The 17,721-nt window shown below is 32.8% G+C and overlaps 3 protein-coding genes across 4 annotated transcripts; 2 read left to right on the plus strand and 1 right to left on the minus strand.

The window, feature by feature from the left end:
• Nucleotides 1–847: 847 nt before the first annotated feature.
• LOC8267953 (putative glycerol-3-phosphate transporter 4) lies at nucleotides 848–6,225 on the minus strand. The gene is made up of 3 exons (XM_015726974.3): nucleotides 4,915–6,225; nucleotides 3,465–4,010; nucleotides 848–1,294 (listed from the first exon to the last, which is right to left on the minus strand). The coding sequence occupies exons 1-3, from the start codon at nucleotides 5,936–5,938 to the stop codon at nucleotides 1,257–1,259; spliced, it is 1,608 nt and encodes a 535-aa protein (XP_015582460.1). The 5' UTR covers nucleotides 5,939–6,225; the 3' UTR covers nucleotides 848–1,256.
• A 1,964-nt stretch (nucleotides 6,226–8,189) lies between these two features.
• LOC8267954 (50S ribosomal protein L19, chloroplastic) lies at nucleotides 8,190–11,310 on the plus strand. 2 transcript variants are annotated; one of them, XR_001536145.3, is made up of 6 exons: nucleotides 8,190–8,392; nucleotides 8,481–8,816; nucleotides 8,912–8,998; nucleotides 9,100–9,233; nucleotides 9,712–9,888; nucleotides 11,022–11,310. XR_001536145.3 is itself a non-coding variant. In XM_015726973.3 (5 exons), the coding sequence occupies exons 1-5, from the start codon at nucleotides 8,369–8,371 to the stop codon at nucleotides 9,818–9,820; spliced, it is 690 nt and encodes a 229-aa protein (XP_015582459.1). In that variant the 5' UTR covers nucleotides 8,191–8,368; the 3' UTR covers nucleotides 9,821–10,077. The 2 variants fall into 2 exon arrangements, 1 of the variants encoding a protein (XP_015582459.1); XM_015726973.3 differs by lacking the exon at nucleotides 11,022–11,310 and having other exon boundaries at nucleotides 8,191–8,392; nucleotides 9,712–10,077.
• A 707-nt stretch (nucleotides 11,311–12,017) lies between these two features.
• Nucleotides 12,018–16,854, plus strand: LOC8267955 (vesicle-associated protein 2-1). Its single transcript, XM_048374233.1, has 8 exons — nucleotides 12,018–12,246; nucleotides 12,551–12,666; nucleotides 13,972–14,042; nucleotides 14,146–14,227; nucleotides 14,533–14,648; nucleotides 14,747–14,875; nucleotides 15,616–15,684; nucleotides 16,492–16,854. Exons 2-8 carry the CDS (start codon nucleotides 12,606–12,608, stop codon nucleotides 16,624–16,626), a joined length of 663 nt encoding a protein of 220 aa, XP_048230190.1. The 5' UTR covers nucleotides 12,018–12,246; nucleotides 12,551–12,605; the 3' UTR covers nucleotides 16,627–16,854.
• The last annotated feature ends 867 nt before the right edge of the window (nucleotides 16,855–17,721 follow it).

A 17,721-nucleotide genomic window follows, 5' to 3' on the forward strand; every position in this document is an offset into this window, starting at 1 on the left:
CAATATTATTATTTAGTCTTGTAGAAAGTAGCTAAAACAAATCTCACAGCACATGTTTGGAAATTAAAGAAAGAAACCAAAACAAAAAAGGAAAAAAAGAATTCATAATTTGAGTGATATATCATTCTATCATCACACTCATTCGGCCTACCAATGTGTTGGCTTACATCTTCAGTGGCTAGTAAAGGTCTTAGGAAAACCTGAAGAAAAAACACTATTAATCATAATAATAAAAATTATAGAATTCACGGATGTTGTGGTAAAGTTATTAACATTTTTTTAATCTAATCTTAGCCATGATTGATTAAAGCTAACAATTAACTAATAGAATATCAAAGGAATACAAGCGTTGATGGTACGTATCCTTTGGATTTTTGGAAGGCGACATGATTTGTGGGGTGCTATTGAATTTGAGAAGAGCCATGAATTGGTGTTCACATGTTCTAAAGTTTTCTACTTCACACTTTTACATTAGAAAAAAGTAGTTGCCAGTAGCAGATGGATTGCAATGAGAATTTTAGACCAGAAAACAGCTTGTTACAGGTTGTCTGAAAACACACATTTTGTTGGGATGTAGAAATGAACAAGTAGATGCAGCAGTATTGTATTTTCAAGGTGCCACATGATAGTTTCCAGACACTGAAATCCAAAGGGCCAGATTTTACTTCCAGAAAAATCTTTGCCTCACCCCGCTACCCCAACTCAATTTTGTTTTTATCAATTAAACTGCATTAAAAAGAAAAAGAAGAACAAGTATTACCTCAAATTTTGTTTGGGATTTGTTCAGAAAGGTGCAAATCTTTTGTAACCCTATGAATAAGAAGAAAACAAGGCAGAGACCTGAAGCTGTCTCATGAAAATGGTTTACCTGTGTCGAAATATAATTTACAATCCAACGGTATTATAATTAAACAAATACAGAAACCAAAAACAGCACCCATGGCACCAAGTCAGGTTTTTTCAGTCACTGGAACAACTCATATTTGGATCCTCAAATGGAAACCAGCACATTCTCAGTTTCCTCTTTCCAAAATAGATAAACTCCTATACACTGCTTCATCAGTATATGCATATTACAGAAAATGGACTAGCATAATAGTACCAACTTTGGCAACAGCCATCAAAATCTAACAGAGTATCATATCTTTCCAGTTTGATAGATTAGACGATTACTCGAGTATTCTGGTTATCCTAGCCTTGTACTTGGTTCTTGTTTCTCTCATTTGTGTAAAGCTTCATTAGGCCTTACCTGATTCTCACTTTTGATCGCTTAAAAGTGGTTGGGATGCAGGAGCTGTCAAATAGAAAGAGATAACACAAAATAAGTCCAAATTAAAGTAGCAATAGAAAATGCTGAAGCAGATGCAGCCAAAAAGGAGGAGAAAGAAATGGAGACTTGGCTGGGGTTTAGCGCACAGATGTATAACGAGAAGGAAGAGAGAAATAATCATCTACCATTTCACTAAATATAAAAAAGAAAATGAGGGAAAATTATCAGTTCTCATCCGGTGCAGCAGAATGATATGCATGTTCTAAAATGAAAGTTTTACTAGCATCAAGATTTTCGGGCCCTGGCCAATAACTGGCCCACGAGTGCAACATTATTTCATGTTTTTGCACCCATTGCCATTACTTCTCAGTTCTCTATTATCAATGGGCGCATAGAGCCACCAGCAGGCTATATATCTTCAATAGAGATTGACCCACCATGGCTTATTGGTTAAATGCTCAGGCAGCAAGCCAAAACCAACTGTTGGTGTTTGGCACTGCCTATGCTTATAGGTGTCTTGTTCACCTATAATTCCTCACCGGATGATCAGAATACACTAGGTACATGGTAAAAGCTGCAGCAAGGGTAAGGATGTACTCAACTAAGGAAACTATTTCTGCAGTTTGAATCTGCAAGCTCCTGTTAACAATTGAGCAACCTACCATTCTGATGCAGACAAGAAAAAGCTTAAGAAAAACCAAGTTCAAAGAATTCAGATATCTAGAGTTAGGATATAACATGTCACAGTTTCAATATTTAGGGGTATTTTTGTAATTATCAGCTTTGCAGGAATGCTATTTTAGATTTCTCAAGTCTTTAATCTAATTGTTAAATCTTTATTCTTAATTCTTGTTGGTTTAGGATAAGTAAGTTTAAGGTTTAATTACTCCTATAAATATCTAAGCTTGTCAATTTTTACTTTTCTGTATTCAGATTTCAGTTTAATATCATTATGGCAAAGGTTCTATATAGAATTGTGTGATTCCGTTCCTCCCTAGGTGTGATGCCGAAGGAATCCTTAGATGTGATGCCCAAGTACTTCTAAGTGACTCTTAGAAGATTTATCTTTCTCTTTGTTTTTCCTATCTTTTACCAGATCTGAAACCCTTAACAGTTTCAGATTGTAACCTATCAAAACCTTCAGCTTTCGCAAATTAAACGTAGGACAGTTTTACTTAAAATCTGTCTTACATCACATTCTTACCCTCAAGGTAGATGCAATGAACCAATGAAAAACATGTAGAGAATACAAAATCAGGTCTCACATAAAGAGGGCAAGAAAACAATTTATTCGTAATAAGTAACTTCCAGTTCAGGAACATCTGTTTTAATTTTCTGCAGAAAACGTTTTAATTTCTCCCCTTCTGATTTTCATTTACTCAGTTGAAATTGATACCTAAGCTGAATCAAATTAATAACTCTTTGGCTGTATTTTGAAGAAATGCTTGCAATCTAAATTGATAATCAAAGTAAAAAGAATTACTAACATAATTTAAGAATACCGTAAACACTTCAAAATTATCCTGAATCACACTTATCGCATAATGAATGTAGAGAAAGGAGAGGAGTTGAAGAATAAAAAATTAATAAGCAGTTACTGAACAAGATAAGATGCATAGAATTATCATTAGACATAATCCACTCATGGAAAGCATATTGAGAATGAGTTTTAACTACAAAATGAACAATAGCTACCAAGCAATTGAATTCCAACCCAAATGAGCAGTTATTGAACAAGATAAGATGCGCAGGTGTCAAATGGCATTTAAATTAGTTAGTTTAAATATGCGACTGAAGCATGTTTATTACAACATAAATAATGTTTGTAAACTTGGATAAATATAAAATGAAACATTTCTAGACCTTTTCCCTTATGAGGATGGAGGGGAATGGGATGCAAATAGGTGGACTTCCCAGGAAAGTCATTTATGACCTTAATATTCAAGATTGGTCCCAGACTTAATTGTTGAAGCCTTAAAAGCCAACATGCTCTGCTAGACCTTATAAAGCATTATCTTTGACCGAAATTATTATATCAACAATTTTTAAAGAATACCCTACTTTGTCATTTCCAAAAGAAAGGCATAAATGCTAGGTAAGCATTCATTGATAATAAGCTATGCAGACTCCAATGAAGCTGGCTATGTAAACTGTATGTTTGTGAGTGTTTGTGTCAATGCAGTTCGCAGCATACCTTCATTACTTTGCAATCCACTAGATGAAGGCATTATTTTACTAGTTTTCTCAGAAATTTCAGTTGCAACCTGACGTGATAAAAGAAGCCCAGCAACAAGAGCACCAACCATCAGCATCATAAAAACTGCATCCCATCCCATTGTTGAAAGAAACCCAGTGAAAAGAGGACCAAGAGCTGCACCAATTGAGCCAGTACCATCAATGATGGCAGTCACAGTAGCCAGGGCCCGAGAATCCCCTCTCAAAGAACTGTGTGTGCCAAGGTCAGCAGAAACTGCAGTGGTGATGAGTGCATATGGCCCATTTATAAATAAGCCGGCAATCATCATAAGTATAACGTTCATAGTCTTCGATACACTACCATACTGTCGGTACAAATACATGCAAGGAATTGCAGCATACATAAAACTGGTTGCTGTAATAGCTCGAGCTCTAAGTTTATCAGAGATGTAACCAGCAAGGATCCCACCAACAATGCCCCCAACATCAAATAGCGTAGATAGATTTCCAGCAGACTTCACAGACATGTACTCTCCACCAATTTCTACAAAGGAAAAAAAAAAAAAAAAAGAATAATAATAATAATAATAATAATAATATTAATGATGATGATGGTAAGAATAATATAATGAACTACTGAAGTGGCAGAAAGGGCTAGCAATAAGGCTACTTGACCATTCCTAGAACATCTATAAGCTACATGACCAAGGAGCAGGAGCCCTAATGGTGAAGCGACAGGCCTTTGACATTAACTTATCAGCATGTTTACACATCTAGTAAATGAAAATAATACAGAGTAGTATATAAAGCAAATGAATCTAAGAATGAAGGAGATTGTAATTACTATCCTAATTCTGAACCTACAGGTCGAATTTAAAACTAAGTTATGATGAAACGACAGCCTCTGAACTTATCAGGTGAATCAATTCCTTAATCTGGACCTGTTTGCAACAAAGGAGAACAGCAAGGTCAAGAGGATATAAAGAGGGAGAATATGCAAATGCCATTTGTAAAATCTAAAAGGGTGTCAATTTGAAATAGAATCAATAACAAGAAGAAGTGTGAAGTATGATCAAATCACAAGCTTGAAAATGAGACTGCAGTTGGCACAATTATATATATTACAAGCCAAATTTAGACTCAGGTCTCAGCTGCAACTGTAGTTGTCACAACTACATATTTGGTTAAAATTATTGTTTTTGATTTTCTTTTTCCTGTGATGTTAAGCAGCATTATCCATTGCCATTTTTACAAAGAGGTAATATAACTATCCAATTTTATGGTAAAGAAACTGACTTTGCTTCCAGATTAATGCTACTGGCCTCTATGTACTAGAAAAATCCTATTCTAAATTTCAGCTCATTTATAATAGTAAACTCCTATCCTACACTTCTGATTGATAGCAATAAAAGCAGGTAATAGACAAAAGGTGAGAGCAGAAAGAGAACCTGTTTGGCTAAGATAAAATGGGAGCCAGTACAAAAATGTATAAGCCACAAGCTTGGAGAAAAATAAGCATAAGGCAAATGGTATAACTCCTGGTATCAAACAAGCTTCAAGAAGCCCAACTCCTTTCCTAAACGTGGATCCAGATCGAGCAATGTCATTATTCTCCTGTTCTGTAGTTTGTTTTGGTGTCTGAGCCTCCATATCACTAGGCACAGCATCTACCGTTGCTGTTGTTGAGGCATTAATAAAAGGAAATCCTACATCCTCTGGATAAGCAGCCAAGAACAAGAAGACTAATATGCCACCCATTACAATAAATCCACCTGGAAGTATAAAAGACCAACCCCATCCATAATCCAATACACTAGCAGCAAGAAGAGACCCACTGATGTTCCCAACTGAAGTATGTGCATTCCAAACACCCATTATCAGTCCTCTTTTTCTTTTTCCAAACCAATTACCAATTACAGCTACAACAGATGGCCAGCCTGTGGCTTGAAACAAGCCGGCAAGCATTTGCATAAGCAAATAAAACCAAAAGACATGTATATTCCAAAAGTATCCCATTCCAAACAAACCAACAAAAATACCACTACCAATCATACCAGATGTCAAAAACAACCTTAAATCCAATGTGTCACCTAAATGACCAGCAACATACATACCCAATGAGTAACAAGCAAGAAAAGCAACATCAATCTCACCCAATTTTGATGTACCATCTGGTCCATTAAATGGATGCCAACCCTTATTTCCATGTCTACCCATTACAAATTCCTCTTTAATAAAAACGTTCCCAATTGGCCAAGGATACCCATCACCTGATGCTTTTTTGGGCTCAGGATCTAAAACACTTTTGACTATGCTACTGGGTTTTCTTGATGCATGATAAGTAGTATATGCTACGAAGGTAACCAACAAAATTACATATCTATAAGTATTCAAATTCCAATCTTTACCTCTTATTCTTCTAATAAGCAAAATCCCAGGCGGTGTTCTTCTCCTCTCTAAATTCCTAACCATGTCTCTATATAATTAACTTAATCAAAACACGAGAGATCGAAAGTCTTGCGGGAAAGATCAATTCGCTTTTTTTTTTTTCTTCTTTTTTTTCTAAATGAGAGAACCCAGGAAAATGCAAAAAGCATTGATCTGTGGTTAGTGAGAGGGAGAGAGAGAATGGCGGGAGGGGGACTGAGAGAGGAGATGGGAGATGACACGTAGGCAAAAATCAGGAATTTTTTTGGACCGTTAAGTAGTGTGCTTTAATGCCACGCATGTAATAATGACAGACAGTGTCTTAGAATCAACCACGTTGTTTTCTTTCTTTCTTTCTGTTTACAGAGCAGAGGGTTTTTTCTTTAAGAAAAAAGTCTTTGATGGCCATTGCCTCTTGACACGTGGCGAAACTAGCTTGAGTCTGTTAGCACGTGTCGTCGCCTCATAGCCAAAAGTACCGTGACTCATCGCGACCGGCTATTAGACGCAGAATTTGATAACAGAGTGAAGTGTGAACCTTGAAAGGCTCAGGTTCAATGGGGCTGGTCCAAGAAAGGGTCCGAATTTCCCAAATAGGCCGAAACATGACTGACTTAAACAGGTGGAACCGAAGCTCGATTAGGAATTTTAATTCACTTATGATGCTTAAATTAAATTGGATATACATTATTAGAGCCACCATGAAATCATATACAAATAACATAATATAAATTTTCTCAAAAAATAATAATATAAATAAATTAAATTTTTATAAACGCACTTTTATGTTACATAAAATCATTAAAATCTCATAACACATATATGTGAACGATTAATTATTATTATAAAATTAATATTAAATTTTAATTAAAAAAGTTATTTGTTTCGCTAGTATAAATATTATTATACATACTATATAAAAAAAATGCCTTGACTATATAGTTATATAATTGAGACTTAACTCAAGAGGCGGAGGTCTCGATTGTCTATTAAACTTCTCATAAATAAAAAGAAAATTACTATCTGTGCAGATCGGATTGCCCTGCAGGTGCTTTGGTTTTGGCTGCTATATAATGTGCTGCAAGGTGCTTCTATTTTTGTTAAAACTTAAGGTTTCCCGTCGGTGTTTCTACCCTTAGGATATATGTATGTTCAAACCCTGCTTTTTTAAAAATAAACTTACACACTTTTTAGTGTTTAGTTTCTTTAACTACTAACTCCCAAAAGACTTAATTTATGAAATAAATTTTTATATTCATCCTCATCAGTATAATTTAATCTAATAGAAAGTTCAATTTAATTTTTAAATTTATTATCAAAGCTACTCCGCAGTAATTAAATCAATATTTTTAAGTTGTTCTAATTTTCTAATATAATATTTTTCTAAAAAATCATAGACAACATATTTTTATTTATTATTTATTAAAAAATCATAGGTAGTTCATTTTTATTTATTAATCTTTTATAATTAAACACACATAAGAAAAAAATAATTTATACAATTAAATATAAAAATAAAAACTGATCATAATAAATTAACACAAATAATTCATTTATTTATTTTAATAAATTTTATATTAAATATTTTAGTATATATCGTAGTGAATTTTTTAAACTAAACTTTAATCATGAGTTTTGAGGATTAAAATAAGACGGTCACGATAATAATAATAATAAATATTGAAAGTAGTTGCATATAAGAAAAAACATGAATTGATATTCAATACATTTCTAGTATATAAAATAAAAAGCAGCAAAAACTATTAATTTTCTTCATTAAAATTTTGAGAAAATATGAGTTATTGTTCTTTGTTATAATTTTAAAAGATAAAAAATAAGACTTATATTTTAAATTAAATTTAAATTTTATATTTTTATGTAATTATTATAAGATTTTAGAATGAATAATTTTATTTTTAAAATGATGTAATTATTAAAAATAAGTAATTTTTTTTACATATTTTATATTTAGACATAATAAATTTTTATTCTCATCATTTTTTATATTAATAATTAACCTATTATCTTATTTTTCTCATTATAAAATTATAAAAATTATCAATGAAATATATTTTTGAAAATAAATTAAACGTATAATAATATTTTTAAAATATTATTAAAAAATATAAAATATAACATTCAGTTAGTGATTTACATAGAATCTCTTTTTGAAGGAAAATATAAATTTGTATTCATGTAAATATAAACTATGATGAGAAGTTATATTTTTCTTTAAACACCAATTAACAGATTCTATTATGAAATAATGGGGTTTGGTTTTTCTTCCCCACTCTAGCACGTGCCTATCGAAAACACGCACGGTCATAACTCCTCTCCTTCATCGGATAAGGTTTTTTTTCCCTGCTTACAAACCTCACTAGAAAACCAGTGTCAAACCATGGCTTCTTTTGATTGACTACCCTTAATTTCCCCTATTCTGCAAAAACCCTAGTTTCTACCTCTCAAAAGAAAAGAATGGCCTCCAAAATTCTTCCCCAGGTACTCTCAATTCGAATGAATTGGCATATTCCTTTACATTTCTATTTCATTTTCTTTATCTCTTCTTGTTTATCTTTGAAATTTGCAGGCACTAGTATTGATTCCAATAAACCCTACTCAATGTCCACCGCCGAGAAAGTTAGGGTTTTCCGCTGCAGTTCATCGAAGTTGCTCCTCACTCTCCAATTCTACTTGTCGGGTTTCACTTTCATCAAATTCATTTGGTTCAAATCTTGACTCAATCATCTCCGCATTTGCCAAACAAAGGTTTATCGCGAGAGCTGAATCAGAAGAATCTGCAGCCGCAGAAGTAGCTGAAGAAGAAAGTGAAGTTCTTGAAGTTGAAGGACAAGAAGAAGCGAAGGCCGAAGAAATAGAGATAGAACCAAGAAAGCCCATAATTAAACTTGGAGACATAATGGGGGTACTTTATTTATTGATTCTGTTTCTTTTTTAATTTCTGCCAAAGTTGTTTCTGTTGTGCTGATGATATAATTGATATTAGTATTGTTTGTCCAGATATTGAATAGGAGAGCAGTTGAGGCATCAGAGAATGAAAGGCCAATTCCTGATATCAGGACTGGAGATATACTGCAGATTAAATTGGTAATTATCTTTTGTATTTCTATATTTCTCATCTGGAGCGTTAATGTTGTTTTAGCAAAAATATTCCTTTTGAGATATAATCTACTTGGTCTGTTTTCCAGGAAGTACCGGAGAATAGGCGTAGGCTGTCAATTTACAAAGGAATTGTAATTTCAAGGCAAAATGCTGGTATTCATACTACCATTAGAGTTCGGAGAATTATTGCTGGTATTGGTGTCGAGATTGTTTTTCCACTGTGAGTCGCTCGCTTCTATTTATGTTAGTTTGTTAAGCAATGTAGACTTGTTTGCAGTCATCTAGCCATACAAGAGAGTTTTGGACAACTGACACAGTAAAAGTATAATGTTTTGTTAATTTCGCATCAATATCCCTAGCGTAATGGCTAGTGTTTTTAAAGCCAACATATTTGCTATACTATAATAAGTTGGATTCTGTCCCATTTTTCTCGGCATGAATTCTCCATAACATCAGAGTCCCAAAGTATTGAAGCAATAACAGTAATTTGCGAGACGTTGAATCTTTGCAATCAGGAAATGCTATGCATATCTAAGCATGGTGATGGAAGGATACAAGTACAAGCAATTGTTAGATTGTATAATGTGCTGTTGCTATTTCCCGATATTTAAATTTCTTTTTGTTAATGTTTTTCTTAGTTTTGAGTGATTAAAGCTTAAGTTTATACCATGACTAAATGAGTTCTTTTGCGGTAACAGCTACTCACCAAATATCAAGGAAATAAAAGTAGTCAAACACAGGAAGGTCAGGAGGGCAAGGTTGTACTATCTGAGAGACAAGCTCCCCAGGCTGTCCACCTTTAAATGAAGAACTTGGAGAGGGTTGGTTTTCAGTTTTTGTATTCTCCAGAGTAGTATTTCGACTGCAGAGATGTTGTAAGAACCAAATTTCCATGTATCCACTTTTTTATTTTATTTTTATGCTATGAATATTGTTGTATGCATATATGATTGGGTCTTCCTTGTGCAAAAATTGACACCATATAATGTCTCAAATTTTTTGTAATGGTCAGTTCTGACCATCAAATATTTAATTTCAAATATTTTATCATTGTTCAAGAAACATTCCTGCGGGTTACTTTACTCACCTCACCGGAGCAGGAATTCCATAAGTTGTTATACTGTTATCCCTCTCCGATTCTGTATTTTGGTATGATTAGAATCCCTTTCATCCTTGAGTTACATGAGCACCAGCCTGCTTGTGTTTTAGCATCTTTGCGCTGCAGGGGATGTGGAGGTAAGAATGACTTAATGTGTAAAGGCTACTTAGCTTGTGGTGTGGACTTATCATGTAACATGAACCTGTGGCTTTTCTGCTCAAATTTAAGGGTTGGGAAGTTTAATTGATTGAAGTAGGTACCACTTTTCCTCATTGTTAAATTTGATCATTTTCATCAATAGGCTGCTAGCTTCGTGGCCATTTGAGTATTCAAATTGCTTTAGATGTACAGTTTCAATATGCATCAGACATTTGCTTTCAAGCCTAAGCTTACTTGATTCTCATTATTATTCTTTTTTAACTTTAAGCATGACGTTGGGTAGTGTATTAGGGGAAATCAGCCCCTCTTTTAAGCATTGGTCGTTATATTTTCAGGGTCAATTATAGAAGAACGTAACTTCTAGTTATTTTTAAATAGTTTTACACATTCATACACAAGATTCTAAAGTTTATATGGGCTTCATTAGTGAAAATGCTTTAGATGAAATGTAAGCGAACATGGTGAAAGTTAAAATAAGAATGGATTGATTCTGGTGCTTTTTCTTTTCTGACTCTTTGCTGATGTCCTCTTTTGTGCTTTCCCCATCGTTACTGATTTAATTTCCCCCCTCTCACGTGTTGCGTAAACAAAGAATACTTTAGTACATCAGTTGATAATTCTTTTTTAACTAATAAGAATCATTAGACAATGGAGTCACCTCAGAAAAAGAGCAACGAAAAGAATCTTTTTCTTTTCTTTTTCCCAGTTTCTCATTTAAAGGCAATATCTGTTGACTTTGATGATGAACAGATTCCTGCGGGTGGAGTGTGGCTAAGTTGTGATCTGAGATGGGTAGCTATTTTCATCTGTATGATTCACGTTCGGCAAAGGGACCCCTTCACAAGAATTATTGGCTGTAATCAAGTGCCTCCCATCATATTTTAGTAAAATATTATTTGATAATGTCTTCATCGAGGGGACATCATTAATTTGCTCAGCTAACTCCTAATCTTTTTCTTGTCCCTTTTTTATAAAATTTTATTTTACCCATTGAACAATATGTTCCTGCGTTTAAGCAACCATTGTCTTTTTTAACTTACTTTTTATTCTCGTCTCTTACAAATCTTAATAGCAAGCACACGTAATTTTGCATTCCTTTTTTTTCTTTTTTCTTGATATATTTCCACATCTTCACACTTAGTTAACCTGTGAAATCTAGTGCTTTAAGGAGGGTAAGGATTTTCTACCAAACCCTAATACTTATTTGGGCATATTCTCTTAACATTTACTAATGCGAGAGTGAGAGACCTTTGCTCCTTGCCTTAACTGATATAGTTTTAGTTTTTGGGGGGTGATTCATGCTTAGAAGGGAATGGTCTATGATTTAAACTAAGGGAATATCTAAATATAATCGAAGTACGTATATTTTATTTATACATTAAATTTATAAATAATTTATATATTATTTATTTATTTTAAATAATTCAATATGTATCTATTATTTAATATAAAATATTTTTTATATGTATTTATTCTTTTCTTATTTATTGCAGCAAGCAAAATTGCAAGTCACTGGTATCTTCTATAATTCGATAAACAATGGTGAATAATTAGCTTATTTGTCATAAAGAGAAAAAAAAAAAAAAAAAACAAGTAAACTGCCTTCTTTCTTTAGAAATATAGTCGCTCTATTTTTTCTCTTATTAAACATAAAATATGAAAATGGCTTACTACCGAAACTTGGTTTTCCATTAAAAAAAGAAAATGGGGTCCACTTACAGACTGGTAATAGTTGAATTTCCAATTCGGAAACATAACATATGAACCGGGCATCATCTTCATATTTAATCGCACACGTGTCATCTCCATTTCTAGTTCCCACTCTCTTCTCTCCGATCATACGACGACACCGCAACACCTCTTCCGGTCGCACAGAAATTCCAAATTACCATTCAAGCTTTTTCCTTCTTTTTCTTTTTTCCTGTTTTAAATTTTAAGACACACGTATTGCTTGAACCGATAAAAACCGAACTAGGTGCCTAGAACTCCGAGCTTCTCTCTCTCTCTCTTTTCAATTTTAAAAAATAAATTATAAAATAAATTATAAAATTTGAATCCTCCTCCACATTCGTTTAACCACATGTTATTGCTCTAAATTTATCTCCCTCTCTCTCTCGCATTAACCCGTTTCTCTTTCTTTTCTCTTAATTTCACTGATTGAGAGCTTTGTTGATAGTGTTGAAATAAAATAAGAAGTGCTTTTGTTTAGTTTTGGTGTTTTTGTAAACTGTTATTAGGTTTCATTTCTTTGGTTCATTAAATTTATTGATTATATTCAGAGTGATTGAGTGTTTGAGATTGATCTGTGATTGGTTGGTGGGGCCCGATTCCGACATGACTGCGGGTGGTGGTAATCAGTTGATCTCCGTTCATCCTGATGAGCTCAAGTTCATTTGTACGTTCTTTTTATCTTTTTTATAATTCTTTTCCTAATATGATTTAATCCTGTGTTATAATAAATTTCAATTATATAGTACAAGCTTTGTGTTTTTTTGCGAAGGGTTATTGGGTTGCCTGTTTCTTGCAGCTAATGAGAAAATGAGTTAGAATTAGCTTAGTTTGTAAGGTGCATGTTACAAAACATTAAAATCAATAGTTTGACCATCATACAACACAAAGGAAAATCACCCAAAAATACATGGTGTCATGGTAGATATTCGTTGATTTTTACAGGCCATTTTGGATTTATTGATTCTAGTTAATTTTCATACATCCAAATTTTGGCTACTGATTGTGCTTGGAAGATCTGATTTGCGAGCATTCAATTCAATTGAATTCAGTTTTAGTCATTTTTTGTTTTCAAAGCTAATGATTGCTAGGACTCAATTCTTGCAACTGACAAAAAACAAGGCATTTTTGAAGAAATGAAATCATGCCAAAAATGACTTGATTTTGCAAAATTTTATTCAATTGTGAACATGATCGAATCCAAACAAGGCCTTGAGGAAGCTTAAGGTAAAGTGTTAAATCAGGTATTAAGATTCGGTTTTCAGGGATTGTGAGAGTTGGTGTTTTTTTCCATTTTAAAGGAACCTGTCTAGTTCTTTTCAACAAAAGCTGCTGCTGCTGTGGTTGCTGCATTCTTGCTTTTTTTGCACTTATAATATTTTTTGTTCTGCATTCTTCAAGTGTTTTAAAAGGCGGCGATCCATGGGCTACATTCTGAAGTGGAGAAACTTGTTTGGTCAGAAGTAGGAGAACCTCGTAAAATAGTGATGAATTTCTTTCCCCCTGTAGCTCTATGGGCTGTCTTCTGGGATTATGAGCTTAATATGAATAGTGGATTTCACTTTATAAGTCCTGTTCTTGAAAAATGCTGATGCTTTGAAAAGCATGTCAGTTCATATTTACGTGTATCAGTTATTGTCCATGAAAACATATGAGGTTGAGAGTAAACAGTTATACTGAGAGAAAGACTACTTTTCAAGAGAGAAGTATTTTTGGAATTGAATTTCTCGTATTGAATAAAAGCGTTTCAAAGCTGTATACTAAAAATTATATTTACAGTATATCTAGCTTACTCCATTCTACTGTACTAACATATCTAATACAATTATATATAATAAATTAATCTTCACATTACACTGATTTGTTATAGATTTGATGATACAGAATTTGTCTGTTAGACAGATTGCTTGTGGATTTTGATAATACAAAATTGTTTTTTTGTGCTTAATATCATTTTTCTTTATGTAATCAGTTGAGCTGGAAAAGCAAAGCTTTTGTGATCTTAAAGTTGTGAACAATACAGAGCATCATGTTGCTTTTAAGGTACCATCTCCTGTACTGCATAATGGTATATGAACTTAGTTTTAATGTATATATATTCAAGCCAATTTATAATTGACTTTGATTGCACTTTCCTTTTTGCCAGGTTAAAACCACTTCACCTAAGAAGTACTTTGTACGGCCCAACACTGGTGTAATACAGCCTTGGGACTCGTGCATAATTAGAGGTGCAACTTCTTATTTTATCATAATCTTTTGATAGAAATGTCTCTGTTTTCTTGCAACTAGATCATGACATTGTTCTAAAAACCATAAACTGAGTGGCTACTGGTAATTTCTTTAGATGTTTGTTAGGTGATGTTTTCAACAGCTATAGATTTCTTTTTATGAAATGTATGAGCTGGCTTTGTCCATTATACCCCACTTGCTTGCATGCCATATAAAATCCACTTGCGGTTCTGTTAACCTTTTCAATATTTGTCAAATCATTTAATCACATTGATGCATTTTCAATTAACTTCTGGATTTTCAGTTACTCTTCAAGCCCAACAAGAAGCTCCTCCAGATATGCAATGCAAAGATAAGTTTCTCCTACAAAGTACAATAGTACCTGCACATACTGATGTTGATGAGCTTCCTCCAGATACTGTAAGAATGTTAACTTGGAGAAGCAAATGTCTTTGTTTGAATATTCTTTTCAAATATAGCTAACGTAATGCAAATAATGTTTGATCTTTTTTTGCCAGTTTACTAAGGATGGTACTGGAAAGACAGTAGAGGAGTGCAAGCTGAGAGTTTTATACGTTGCTCCATCAGCTCAAGGAAATTCAGAAGATGAGGCATTAAGGAGCTCATTAACAAATCCCGAAGCTTATGTGAGTTTCTTGTTGCATTTATTATTATTACTTTTTATCAAATATTAGTGTATTAGCTTTTTGGCAGCCTTTCCCTTACTCGTTCGATAGATTCATTTTAGCATGTGTTGCATATCTTGTTTAATCACTTAATCAGGGGTTAAGGAAGCAACTTCCATCACCAAATAAGAAGTCCTTGGATATGGTGATATCTAATGCTATGTGGAAATTGTTAATTTTGCAAATTATGGTCACGAAAGGTTGATGATGAGTTGGGGGTTGCCTTTAGCAAAATCTGAGCATGCATATTTATGATTGTCTTGGGTGTTTGTAAACTATTATAGGATGACATCTAAAATGACAAATTAGCCATCTTCTCTTTGTATCTGGAAAGATATTAGAATAACAAGAACAATGGTGCAGAGACTTTTAAGTTGGGAAGACAATCGTTACTATATACACAAGCCATTCCCCTTAGAGATTTGCTGTATTGCTACAATATTATATTGTTTTTATTCCTTAAAGTTGTGGGCACCCTCAGGGAAATGTTAGTCTTATACATAGGGGCACATTTTATGCATGCCATAGTTTGTATAAGTTCTCAATAACAGACTGCAGCATAATACTTGTTGTTTCTTTTTCGGTTTGCGATTCCTGCAAGCTAGCTTTGTGTGAAGTTACTTTTGCAAGGAAGTGTATCTTAGAATGTGTAAACAGGCTTGTTATCTTAACTAATAATTTTCTTTTGTATGTACAACCAGGGATTACAGCACCTGAAGGATGAAAGGGATGCAGCTATTAAACAAACACAGCAACTGCAACACGAATTGGTTAGTGCTCACTCCATAATTCTGTTTACTGGGGGGCGACGGGGCAAGTACTTTGATACTTGAATGTTAACTAGTGTTAGGTTTATAATGGCGAATTCTTTTAGCTTTTTTTCCTGAGCAGCCATTTTCCTTATTTACAGTCAAAAAGGTATATGCTTATCAATCAGTCATAACCTCCCTGGACTGAGCTTAGTCTCAGATCACCACTGGGAATAGTCTATTTAAATTTTGCTTATTGCATAATAGGGCAATCAACATCCACATTTGATATTTCAACTTTTGCTTATTTCTTAATACTGCAATCAACATCAATATTTGAAGTGTATATATAAGTCAACCTTTAGACAATATAATGATTGTGGCAACTAATCTAAAAGCAGTTGAATTTTTTACTAGGTGACCTATAGGCATGGGGGTTTTTATATTAGATGGTTCCTTTTAGATCTCATCTTTTAAATTTTAAAAATTGGCTCATTGGATGATTGAACTGCCAAAGGGAAGTTCTTTTCTTATGTATGAGCACAAATGGGTTCAAAATAATTCTGAACAACTCCAAGACATTGTATCCTAAAACTAATAATTAGTTGCCAATGGGTTTGACTGGCTTTTCCCCTCTGGACAGAGTTCATTGTTATGAATCATATAATACTCTGATCAAATGAAGAAAAAAAGCGACTAGATGTTGTCATGAGGACAAAGGATGAGAAGAGATGTTTACTAGTTTCTTAATATAATATACTTTATATGCAAGTCAGTAGGATCATATAATAACTCGTTGAACTATTTACTTTAATTTCTGTTATACAGGACATGATGAAGAGACGAAGATATCGGAAAAGTGATCCAGGCTTCTCCCTGACTTTTGCATTCGTTGTGGGACTTGTTGGGATTTTGCTTGGTTTCCTCCTGAACCTCTCACTGTCTTCACCTTCTACAGAATGATTTGACACTGGAGGATCTCAGGGGACAAATTTTCTCGTCTATTTTACTGTACAAGTTCTGGTTGAACGGAAAGGGTGTCTAGTCTTCCCCTCCTATTGTACATTGATTGCTGCAACTGTTGGTTTGCCAATATATTTTCATTTCATTGATGTGCTAATGTTATTGTGAATCAGCAAGTGATTATTTTCACTGCAATCTTTGAAGTGCTGTTTCCCTGTTTCTGCCAAAGTATCCCATGACCCAAGTTTTCCCTTTAAAAAATTTTTGATATTTGATTTTCTTTTCCTAACTGCCTAACAGAATCATAGCAAGGGAAATTCTTCAGAAGCTGCATCTCTGTGTATAGATGCTGGCATGCTGTTCCAGGAAAATGTCACTCTGTCAATTGTTTTCTTTTTTATTTTTCTCTTAACTGTGCAAGTCATTCTGCTTCTATATTTCAAATTTTTCTTTATATACTTGTATGAGCGTTTAATTTTAAATGAATTTGCATTTTATTGGAAGTGTGAGTTATTTATTTTTTAATAATGAACTTTTATTCCTTTTTATGATGAAATAAAATAAAACGGAATAAAAACAAAATATAGCGAATTTTCCAAAAAGAAAGAGAATAAAGAATATCAGAGTTTGCAATATATATATATATATATATATATATATATATATATATATATATATATATATATATATTATATAATTTCTAAAATTTTTGATATGTCTATTTAATTTTTGACATATAAAGTTTTTATTTTAATATGTGTATTATTTTTTATATATGAAATTCAAATGTACGTATAATTTTATAATTTTTTATTAATTTATTAATTAATAAATTATATTTTTAATTAAACACTGATTCTAATATTAAGAGATATAATATCAATTATATTTTAATATTATATTAACTAATAAATAATTTCTTAATCGGATATAATATTAAATATATTTTAGAAAAATATATTAAATATTATATAAATTAATAAATTAATTCCGTAATTAAAAAATAATTTAATATAAAAAATAATATCTTAAATTATATTTATGATATTTTATCTAATAATAAATTAAATTTTTAATTATATAAGAAATTTTAAT

The sequence above is a fragment of the Ricinus communis genome, chromosome 5 (assembly GCF_019578655.1).
Source record: "Ricinus communis isolate WT05 ecotype wild-type chromosome 5, ASM1957865v1, whole genome shotgun sequence".
Taxonomy (NCBI): domain Eukaryota; kingdom Viridiplantae; phylum Streptophyta; class Magnoliopsida; order Malpighiales; family Euphorbiaceae; genus Ricinus; species Ricinus communis.

Coding starts and splice junctions, on each gene's coding strand:
- LOC8267953 (XM_015726974.3), bottom strand. CDS start 5,938: ATGGTTAGGAATTTAGAGAGGAGAAGAACACCGCCTGGGATTTTGCTT. Junction 4,011..4,914: donor ATTTTATCTTAGCCAAACAG/GTTCTCTTTCTG, acceptor TTTCCTTTGTAG/AAATTGGTGGAGAGTACATG. Junction 1,295..3,464: donor TGGATTGCAAAGTAATGAAG/GTATGCTGCGAA, acceptor TCTATTTGACAG/CTCCTGCATCCCAACCACTT.
- LOC8267954 (XM_015726973.3), top strand. CDS start 8,369: ATGGCCTCCAAAATTCTTCCCCAG. Junction 8,817..8,911: donor AACTTGGAGACATAATGGGG/GTACTTTATTTA, acceptor TTGTTTGTCCAG/ATATTGAATAGGAGAGCAGT. Junction 8,999..9,099: donor ATATACTGCAGATTAAATTG/GTAATTATCTTT, acceptor TCTGTTTTCCAG/GAAGTACCGGAGAATAGGCG.
- LOC8267955 (XM_048374233.1), top strand. CDS start 12,606: ATGACTGCGGGTGGTGGTAATCAGTTGATCTCCGTTCATCCTGATGAG. Junction 12,667..13,971: donor TGATGAGCTCAAGTTCATTT/GTACGTTCTTTT, acceptor TTATGTAATCAG/TTGAGCTGGAAAAGCAAAGC. Junction 14,876..15,615: donor TAACAAATCCCGAAGCTTAT/GTGAGTTTCTTG, acceptor ATGTACAACCAG/GGATTACAGCACCTGAAGGA.